We start from the raw sequence: 11,139 nt of genomic DNA, 5'->3' as shown, positions 1-11,139 counted from the left end.
GCTACTCCCCGTGCCACTAGCCGGGTGGCTGGTGGTCGGTGCTCTATGAGCTCCATCATAATATGTGTTTTATCCATTCTGTTCATACATGTTTACATGTTATTTTAGAGATTTATTCTAAAAATGAGCTTATATAAATCTCAAGTGGACCCGACGACAGGAAAACAATTATGATTGGATATCCACCATTAAAACCCTCCCCACTATAATGTTTATTTGACATCCAATCTGTTGATTAGGTCATACAAACGCAGATTAAGTGAAAAAACATAGATCATCTTGATCCAAAACTTTTATGGGCCCCCAAAAGGTTTTTAATGGTCGATGTTCATTCAACACTGTTTCCTGTAATGTGGTCCACTTGAGATCGTTATATACCTCATTTTAGCTCTCGTACCATAAAATGATCTAGAAAAATAGATGAACGGCATGGATAAAACACATACATCATGATGGAGGCCACAGAGCACCGTCCATAAGCCATTGGCTGGTGGCAGGGGGAGTAGCCAATCCGTTTGCGAATACGAGACCCTTTTTTGGTAAATTGCAACGCAATGGACGCAGGTATCTTTGGTAGGCATGCAAAAGAAAAGCTTTTGTGGGCCCACCGTGATATGTTCGAAATCCAATTCGTCCATCATTTACGTCAGCTCGTGGTGTGAACCAAACAAAAGTCCAATCCAGAACTCAACTGGGTCAGACTACATAGGAAAATGGGAATAGGGATGCACGTTTACGGACCACCACAAAACCCTTATGCTAGATGGTTAGATTCTGACCATCCAAGTTTACAGCTGAACGATGACCATTGAAGAGAAAATTTTGACTGGCTCACATTCCAATCCACAAATCAGTGGTCATGATCATCGTTGCAGTGGAATCGTGCTACAATAAGCCATTCATTGCCCGGAGGATAGACGGTTGATGCGATCCACTCATTTCTACATGTGGGCACTGGACCGTAGAGGCCGACACACGCCATTTTACGGTCCAACTGACGAATCGGGCAGATATTTGGTTAAGAAGACTTAAACAGTGTTGCCCACCTGATGAAAAGCTAAGATACAGCAGCACACGCATGTCACATTGACACGTGTGCCTCTAGGTCCCCATAGGCATGCTCGCCAAAGCTCTAATAACTAATAGAAATCAAAATTACGAAACTACAACCAGAGCAGAATTATCAGTTCGTCAGCTCCGTGTCACACAGCCACTTTACGCCCATCAAACCGTCCAATCATGAGGCCGCTTGGATTTGTGACACACTTAATATAATGGTGCATGTGCACACTAATTAACAAAAATAATGCATGAGAAACATTTGAATATTGATGGTGGCATACCTGACCAATGTGGTTACTTAAATATAAATATTTGTGCAAGTAAACGTTCAACACATATGATACATGTACATAGAATATTATGTTTTTGTATGTATTTAGTATGTATAGTCTATCTTATTTTCTGAGCAGAGATTTTATCCTTACTTCGAAATTATATTGGAATATATAATATACTCATTTTCTAATTCCATACACAAAAGAGAGTTTGGCATATTACTTAAATAATACAACAATACAATACAAAAATAGCACACTAACCTCATTTTTCTCATTTTCATAAGTTGTTGGGTATAAGTTGGTTTTGACAAACCAAGGAAAAGTTGTCTACCTCAATCCGGACAGCATGTGATCAACACACGTTTGCTTGCATGCAAATGTCTATCAAACAAACGGTCCATATCGAATCCCCTTAATTCCTATGCCACACATAGAATGGGGCCCACTGTTTGGATGCACGTACATGAATGCCACGTGTACAGCCAACTTTGTGAATATGGATGGATACCCATACTCTGCCAGCTTGCGTCTTCTAGTATCCATATGTACTATGCTTTCTTTTAGGATTTTTTATTTTATTTTTTTTTTTCCAACAAGAAAAGGACACGGGAAGCAACAAACAGCCCTGACTTTCCAGAAGTCTACAAAATTCCTAATCTCTGGAATTGCCGGTTTTAGCAGTGTGATGTTGTAAATGTGCCAGATCTGGGCCGAGGCAAGACCCACTGCCTGCGAACGATGGCCCACAATTTGGATGGTCAAAAAAAATATATGCAACGGTTGTGCAAACAGTGATGTATGCGCCTTTAATCCACACTGTCCAACCATTTTCAAAGCACATTTTAGGGCATTATACCAAAAATGAAGTATGCCCAAATCTTACGTGGACTGCACCACAGGAAACAAGGGTGATTGAATCCTCACCGTAAAATTTTCATGGGTCCACCGGAATGTTTATTTGCCATCCAACCTGTTGATAAGGTCAAAAAGAACTATAATAAAAGAGACCACACAAATATCATCTTCATCCACAAGAAGTTTTTAATGATCAATTACTAGTATTTCTATATTATGGTCAATATGAGATTTGTATCTGCTTCATTTTTTTATCATGCCCTAAAATAAGTTTTAAATACAGATGGATGGGGTAAATGTAGTCCAATACATCAATGTAGGCCCCACAGTCAGGGGTCCCACGCCAGGCTCAAGCTGCGCCCCCGCACAGAGAGCTCTATCATTATGAAAGACACAGATTTTGCACTTGTTCCACCTTGACACGTGGAGTATGTCGCGCGTTAATATCAGGGCATGAGTGGCTGCTATTTTTAGTCACCTTTCAGTCCGAGTAGGTTTGGAATCAAAATAAAATCGCAATTCATATCATTTTCAGGGGCGCGAATTTCCTAAACATGTTACGGGCGCCCGTGCAACAAATGCCAGTTGGGCCCACCGTAATGTCTGTGTACCATCCGCCCCGTCCATCCATTGCGCTGGAACATATTAATATTAGGACGCGAGCCTAAAAATCAGGCAGATTCAAAACTCAACTGGCGGCACAAGAAGAAACCGGGGGAATTGATACACCCACCATTGAAACCATCTTGGGGCACGCAGAAATTTTGGATGAGGCTGATATTTGTTTTTTTCCATAAACCCCAAGACGAATAACCCTATGAACGGGTTAGATGTCATGTAAACATTCCGGCGAGCCTGAGGAAAGTTTTAATGGTACCGGCTCCATCCCAACCGTATTTGATGTTTGGACCCACTCTAGTTTTGGATCTGCCTCATTTTCTTTCGGTTCACATCCTAAAATAAGCAAAGACACTGGCTCGTAGTCGTAAATCACAAATGCATGTCGGTGGGCCCCACAATTTTATTTTGTTTTTCCCCGTGAGGGGAGGGATTGTTCCCATCACTACAGAAAAATAGTGTTGGTGGACGAGCAATCATAGTCCTGATGATGTGAACACTTGTGCCCAGTTTGTACAAGCGATGGAGTGAATCTTATATCCGGTCGCAGGAGGATGACCCAAAACTCGAGATTGGAAAATCCCGGCCATTAATTGTTTGACATTCTTTCTGGATTATTGCTGTATTTTTACCTCAACTCTATTTTTAAAAAAATTATTATTTTTTTTTAAAAGGCACACATCTGTAGGATCGAAGCCGCTTATCTAGGAGCTTTGTGGGGGGAATCCCTCATTTGAAGTGGGTCCCGTATGATGAACGGTCTGGATCAGCAATAGATCAGCTCCAGTCGTACCTTACGGGATCGACCATCTGCGTCAAACAGTACTCCCCTAGCGTAGCGACTGAGCTTGGCAGAACCAAAAGCCTGTTCTGTACATCCAGCAAGCTAAGGTAACCCTTCTTTTCTTACACTCCGTCTCCATTCCTCCCTTTCTGCCATTTTCTGTCCAAAAGCTTCACCTCAAGGTTGGAGAGTAGGCAAGGTACTAATGGCTAGGGCTGCAACTTGGATACAGGTCAATACGAACCAGGCTGACCCAAGCCGAGTTCGGTCCTGTGGGTCGGTTGTCAAGGTCCTCAGGTTGAGTTCAAGTTGAAAAACGCCAACTCATTTGAATTTGGGTCGACGGTTGGGTTGAGTAAATTCAAGTTGGGTTGGGAACGATAACATGTATTTGAGTCGGGTTAATTCACAGATAGAGAAGTTTGGGTTGGGCGCCTGGGGTTCGAATTCAGGAAGTCAGATTTACAAATTGGGACCTCCTGAGGTCAGGTTCACCCTCAACCTAACCCATCCCAGCCCGGCCCGCCTGATTACTGATGGCAATGCGCAAGTACTGAACTGTGACTTCTTGTTTTATCTGCGTACTAAATCATTATTGGTTTGATTGAATATTATTTCACTCATCTTTTTAATTTCCTCAAATATGTATCCAAATACAGGATCTTGGGTTCCAGGTAGCTTTAAGAGTTATCATCTAAACACAATAACCTGACTTTTCGAAAGGTCTTTTTCCTATAACATGTCTTACAAGGACTCTAGTCTCTCCTAGTAACAGGACTTAATGAGCATCCATACCAGGTATGCCAGGCCCTTCTTAAAATTTGCAACATGCAGGTCGACCTGAGACTCATCCTGTTTAAAGTAGCTTGGTCTAGGCCTAGGTCACTAGGTTGGGAAACCAGCTGATCCTTAACTCGAATCTAGTTTTCCAAGTTGACTCAGCACACTGAAAAAACACTACTCCGACCCAACGAAAAAACCCCCAAAATCTAGATTTTCGATTAGGTAGATTTTAGAACAAATTTGAAGAAGAAGACAAGAAGAGAAAAGTTAGATGAGATCCTAACTGTTGATTGTATATAATATTATTAAAAAATGACTCGCCTGGTCAACTCGACTTAGTGATTGACTTAGTCCTGGGTTGAGTTCCCGTTTGCAAACTATGATTTGCAACTCTACTGTCTAGCCTCATATTGGTTCTGGGTTCATCTAAAATCAAATTATAATAAAAAAAAAGAGTAAATCAGAACACTAAATCAAATTCATAAAGACAAATAAGAAACTCTTGAAACCAGCCAACAACATTAATACTTAGTCAAGTACAACCACCATGTTACCAAGAAAAACACCAAGACTGACTCCAGCCGCTGGCACTAGATCAGCATGGGAAATGCATTGGCCAATGCCCACACATGGAAGTAGAAAGGTGTGGACCACAGCCATTCAATAGGCGGTCCCAATCAGTAGATGACACTCAGTTCAAAACATGCCAAAGGGACAACACTAGCCATAACTTTTCCCCTGTTAAATCCATTTTCATTCTGATAGTCCATTTGAAGGCCAAATCTATGAGGATAGGATTGTCCCATTGGTGCAGCTCTCAACTGCTGGACATCCATCAAGAGGACCTAGTAAATAGACAGTCTGGATTCATCACCCCAATTCAGGTACTAGGACACTTCCCGATCCAGGACACAGAAGCTAAACCTCCACATAGAAAACATCCATGTGAACACAAAAGCCTACAGAGATTTCATCAGAAGTCTGGGCCTAGGCATTCATACTTGCTATTATGAGTGCAGTGCAATGTGTTGAGATATGGCACTCTTTTCTGGTTGATGATCTGGTTTTGGGTTTTGTCTTATATGTCAGAAGGATAGTTTCACAGAAATGAAAAGCAGTTTGGGGCGGAATTCAAGACTGAGGAAGTAGTCTTACCTTGATAAAAAGGTCCATCTCCTTCCAAGGCTTTCCTGCCGCGAAGAATACTCAATTGCGGGAGACTCCAAATGGTTGTTTTATTCAGAAAGGAAATCTTGAGCTTGCATTCTTAGTTTCATACAGAGTTCAATTCAAGAGGAAAAAGATAAGTAGCATCAAGACGGTATAGTTGAACCCGTTAACAGAACACACTAAAACAAACACCAACAAGCTAGCAAGCATTCTTCAGGCATAAGTTTTAGTAGACCAAAACAGGAGAGGGAGATGGAAAACCAAGTAGAAATCCTGAAGTACTCTGCCAATCCAGGAACATTATCTTGTCGGTAACCAACAAGGGAAACCAGATAACAGTTTCCAGCCAGTCTCATATTGGTATCCAACTTTTCCTAATCATCTGCATTAAGAAAAAAACATGTAGAGGATTAGCAGGCACCAAGGAATTGAGGAAAAAGAAAGGAGAGATCTGCTCTAGCTTGGACTCACCATTGGGGGACCGAGAACTTGTTGCGGAGAAGTCAGTGGAAGCCATTGGTATGGAAATTGAGAGCTGGGTCGTGGAGAATGACGTTCGGTTGGATCTCTCATCTTCCAAATCAGACCATGAATCCCTATTTTTAGGCCATTCATCAAAGAAAGGGCGAAGAGACTGGCCTTCTTGTTTCACTGGCTCAGACGAACCAAATTCGCTCCCAAAGAAGCAATGCTGCTGCTGCTTCGATAGTGCAGTGGTGACAGTAGCATGCCCCAGATCTTGCAGCGGTTGCATCTGAGGGTAATCACCCTGTAGAATGGAGCCATTTCTTGGTTTTGATGGTGGAAATGAGGAAACCCTGGATGGCATCAGACGCCACGTGCTGTCAAGAGAAGAATCCATCCCAAGACCCCTCGCACTACCAGAAGCTTCAGAGAAGAAACTATGCTCGTCCACCTCTCCTTTCATTCCATGCAGATACCTGCACATTCTGCCAGGTAAGGAATGCAGTGCAACAAGGAACAGCAGAATCATTTGGTCTTAGATTTGAAAGTAGTGAAATTATTATGATTTGAAAGTAGTGAAAATATTATGATTTTAGTTCTGGTATAGATCTCAAATGAAAGATTTGAAGAAAGTCATTCTTGTTAAACCTCAATGGATCTTTTGGGAACTATAGGTATGAAATGAAGAACAGGGGGATCAAGTCAAAGTTTGAAAACTCAATTATAATTCCCCGTTTATGAAGCTAGGTAATGCACACAAAAGAGTATATACCCTGTAAAAAAAACTGGGAGAGAGAAGCTAGAAAACACAACGTCTATCCCTCTTTATCTCCGGTAGAGAGAGAGAGAGAGAGAGAGAGACTCTAAAACGAAGCAATTTTTCTTTTAGAGTAAAAAGCAATATTTAGAAGAAATAAAGGTCAGTAAACGAGAAAGGCATTCCAAGGACTTCAGTTGTAAAACAGATCATAAGATTGGCATACAGGTATGCTGGTTCAGGTGTTACCTTCCTAAATGATCATGGAATAGTTTCCAGATTCCAATCGGGCTTTTAGAAACAGAAGGGTACACCATCAAATGTTTGCAGAAGTAAACTTCCACTATCATCAAAGGGCATCCCTTGACTCAAAAAAAAAAAAAAGAACATGTCATGAATGTAACTGATTAACCGTTTCTATGTTTTTATAAGATAAAAAATAGAGGAAACCATTTTCAGGCCCTATCCACTGTCATAGATACATAAGTATAAGAAGAGATCTCCAAAGAGGGCTAGACTCTCAAATGCCATACAGCCTTGAAACCAACATAATTGATAAATGGCAGCCTAGGGCAAACATAGAAAATTAAGAAAACAATATGAGCGTCCCAATTGCATACAGAACACTCGAGAGGACAACCCATTAAAAGTCCAAATTGAAGCCCCAGCTTTCTGTGTGGTGACTTTCTGACCCACAATGCTTACACTGCCAATGATAACATCGCCAAATTCTAATAAAGCTACATTTTATGACTTCAAATGAGTGAATAACTTTTGTGTGAGAATACTGACACAATTTCAAATTCACTCACCAGTGCCTGCTATTTGCAATTCTGCAATTGCATTTCACAATCATCGATCACCAATGTCTTACCATTCCAAACCAGTGAAATCCTTCTACTTTGATTCATTGAAAATAGAGAACATGAATCCTTCCATTTCAATTTCAAGAATAGAAAAGCATGAGTGGTTAACCAAACTGTAAACCTGTGTCCTGACAATAACACAAACAGGTCTTCCAGAGATACTTGAACAGACGTTATGGTCCCATACTAATAAAAACAGGTCTTTCCAGGTCTTTCCAGTGACCCAACATTCTTTACAGCAACTTTAGGAGAGAGTTGAGAACCAGGTAACACAGAGGTCCCCATGAAACAGAAAGATTTTTCTACAGTAACAGATCTCTGCAGCAGCAGGCAACTAGGGGAAAATAACTTAGAAAGGACCACTGTTAAAAGATAAAACATTTTGACAAAAACATTGTCAGATTTCATTCAGCACCTCATACAAAATCCTTTAATCTCTAAGTCGAAAGTCTAAGTCCTCTTCCCCCCCTTTTCCGACAGAGTGCTAGAGTAATTCCCTAACCTGTGATTAGCCAGAACATCTTGTCAGATCTCTGCAACTAATCTCTCAGAGAAATACAGAACCAACACACATCTGCACAGAACTTGCAGAATTCAGCAACTAATTCTACAGATAATAGACGCGCCGAAATATTCTGTCGAGGAATCAAAATCGGTGGGTCCCAGGGACAAAAGATAGGTATTTTCTCAGAAAAATTTACCGTTTTCTGTGGAGGATTCCATGGGGGACCATTTCTGTCTACAGAAATGTGTGGTCATCTACAACCTCAGAGACAACCCAACAATCACAAAGCCCAAGAGACTAAGGACGCGGCCACAGTTTTCTAGAACTCATTGGGAATTTGGGACCATTCTCTGCAAAACTATAATGGGCCATTCTCTACAGACTTAAACATATCTCCCACATTCATATCTAACCAAGGAATCTTTCCAATTCACAATCCAAAGAAGCAAGCAAATCAGATTTCAACCAATACAGGAACCTATTCAATAGCGTTTAAGGCATGAACACACAAACAAACATGCATTCGCGCACACCAAATTGCATGAGATGCATAGAATGCTTAGATAGTTTACCTGTAATCTTTGTTACCCATTCCGAAGGAGCCAGGCTCCATCTGCAACTGGGAAGAGTTGGTTCCAGCACATGGCCCCTGGGGATTACCAATCGAGTGTAGGGGCACGTTCTGGAAGCTGCTGCCACCACCGCCACCACCTGGGGTGGTGAGCGACGTCACAGTCGATGAGGACTGAGAGATGGTTTGCGTTTCCACAGGCTTTCTTGAACGGTTGCGGCCTCGGTGCATGTGCCGCTCGCAGTACTTGGAGTCCGGATAAGCATCCTTGGAGCACCGCCACTTCTTCCCATCGGTCCTCCGGCACCGCCCCGGCTCCGGGTCCACCTTCTTCCCATAAAAGGAACAGTAACCCACTGCAGAAACAACTCTAGTAAAATCATTACACTTCTATTCTAAGACAGGGGAGAAGAAAGAAGAACAGGAAATGAATCACGAGAAGAAAATGACAATAGTTCAGACATCTCTTGCAAGAAAATCACACACAAAAAATTTTATTTTTTATTTTAAAAAGACCATCAAAAGGCAACCATTAAATCATGCCAGAAAATACATTAAATAAGCACAAACGGCACAGAAAAATCTGTTTATTTTCTTCATAAATAAGTTACAAAGCCAAAATTTATGCTTTTCTCCATCGAAAATGGTGGAAAGAGTGGGGGGAAATCCACACAAGTAAAAAATAGAAGTTACCAAGAAAATCTCATTTATCTCCTAAAGAATAGTATAAAGCTGCAAACTATTCCACTTCCTTCCAACGAAATAAATTCCCGAATCCCTACGAATTACCCTCGAATATTACTAACTTGTTTCCGCCATTTAAAAAAATAAATAAAATAAAACAGTCATTTTCTAAAAACAATAGACCCAATAAAAAAAATCCCAATATTTGCAGAGGCAGGGTCGAAGGAAACAATCACGATCAAAGAAATTGATTGCGGAATCCATGAAAGAAACCCCAAAAACAAGCATCAAACAATCACAATCGAAACAGACAGATGAAGAAAAACTTTGGAACAATAGCACAGCATTCCCAAAAAACACGAAATAAAAAATAAAAATCAATCCAAGATGCTAAGAAAGAGAGAGACGTTCGTTCCTTACTGCTGGGATGATGGTAGAACCTTGCAGGCATTGATTCAAAGCTCTTCCGGATCGGGAGAAGGAGATCGGGCGGGACCGGTATCCCGGCCATCATATACTTAAATATCAGGGCTTGATGCTCGAGTTCCTGCCATTGCGACGCCGTAAACGGTGGCCGGCTCCCCGTCGCCGCCGCGCTGTTCATCTGCTCCTACTCTAGGGTTTTTTTTCCTTGAACTTCCCTGACAGCAGGAAAGAGATGGACAGAAGAAGAAGAAGAAAGGGGAAGAAAGGTAAGAAAGGGTAAAAGCTGCAACGAGCAAGCACAGCAGCTCAGACAAAGCCCAGACCGCAGAAAAAGCGGAGCAGCTGCAGCGAGAGAATGCGGGGGAGAGAAATGCAGAGCTTCTCCATTTCCAGATTGAGAGAGTTGGAGAAGGAAGGTAAAAAGAGAGAATATAAAGACTAGTGCTGCTCCCTATATATAAGCGGAAGGAATCTCTCTCTCTCTCTCTCTCTGGAGTTTTTTCTTTTTCTTTTTCGTTATTTTTTAAGCTAAAGAACGGAATCCGAGAAATGGAAGGGTGAGAGCCATCACTGAGGTGGGATTTAAATGGGGAGAGTGGCGTCTCTCTCTCTCTCTCTCTCTCTCTGCTGTGGGTGTTCTCACTCTCTCTCTCTCTCTCTCTCTCACTCTCTGCTGTGGGTGTTTGTTGTGTCTGCGGCTGTGGGTTTTGTGAGTGTGCGTTGTGTTGGGAAAGGAGGCAGTATCTGTGCACCAGTTGTAAATTAAAATCTCCTCTTTTTTTTCTTTTTTTCTTTTTTTTTCTTAAAAAAAAAAATAGAAGATTAAAAACAAAGGCGAAATAAATTTGAATTGTCGATAATCCCAAGTCACTCGGGAATTGTATACGTAGTATACAGCAGCTCAACCTAGACTGTCCGAATCGCGGGACCAATGTAGTAGATAATAATCCCAAATCAGGCTGATGCTATTTCTCGTATCCTAACCGTCCATTAAATGTCCTTCAACTGTTGTTGGATAATCAGATTGAGGGACCACTATTTAGACTGTGCCACGCGTACGATTTCTGTCTGCATATAAACCGTCAGACTACTCCAGGTAGAGCATAACAGCCGTGTATCATATGGGACCCGCCGTATAGTTGATTGGAAGAAAGTTTCTGGTAGGCCAGACACACATCGGGGGAGTCTCATTTCATGGACGGTCGGATATCGTACATACGGCCGAATAATGTCCTGATGTAGCCCTTCCTCTGTTGAGGATCCAGACCGTTGGTAGGATGGGCCTGATTGCTGAGAGATGACAAAAGACCAAAAG

General features: G+C 41.6%; 1 protein-coding gene across 1 annotated transcript; it reads right to left on the bottom strand.

Moving 5' to 3' along the window:
* Nucleotides 1–5,590: 5,590 nt before the first annotated feature.
* Nucleotides 5,591–10,459, bottom strand: LOC131247907 (growth-regulating factor 4-like). The gene is made up of 4 exons (XM_058247864.1): nucleotides 9,819–10,459; nucleotides 8,716–9,070; nucleotides 6,022–6,491; nucleotides 5,591–5,932 (listed from the first exon to the last, which is right to left on the bottom strand). The coding sequence occupies exons 1-4, from the start codon at nucleotides 10,000–10,002 to the stop codon at nucleotides 5,925–5,927; spliced, it is 1,017 nt and encodes a 338-aa protein (XP_058103847.1). The 5' UTR covers nucleotides 10,003–10,459; the 3' UTR covers nucleotides 5,591–5,924.
* Nucleotides 10,460–11,139: the final 680 nt, after the last annotated feature.

The sequence above is a fragment of the Magnolia sinica genome, chromosome 6 (assembly GCF_029962835.1).
Source record: "Magnolia sinica isolate HGM2019 chromosome 6, MsV1, whole genome shotgun sequence".
Taxonomy (NCBI): domain Eukaryota; kingdom Viridiplantae; phylum Streptophyta; class Magnoliopsida; order Magnoliales; family Magnoliaceae; genus Magnolia; species Magnolia sinica.
Note: the sequence above shows the minus strand (reverse complement) of the source record. Positions and strands in the feature narration are given on the sequence as shown.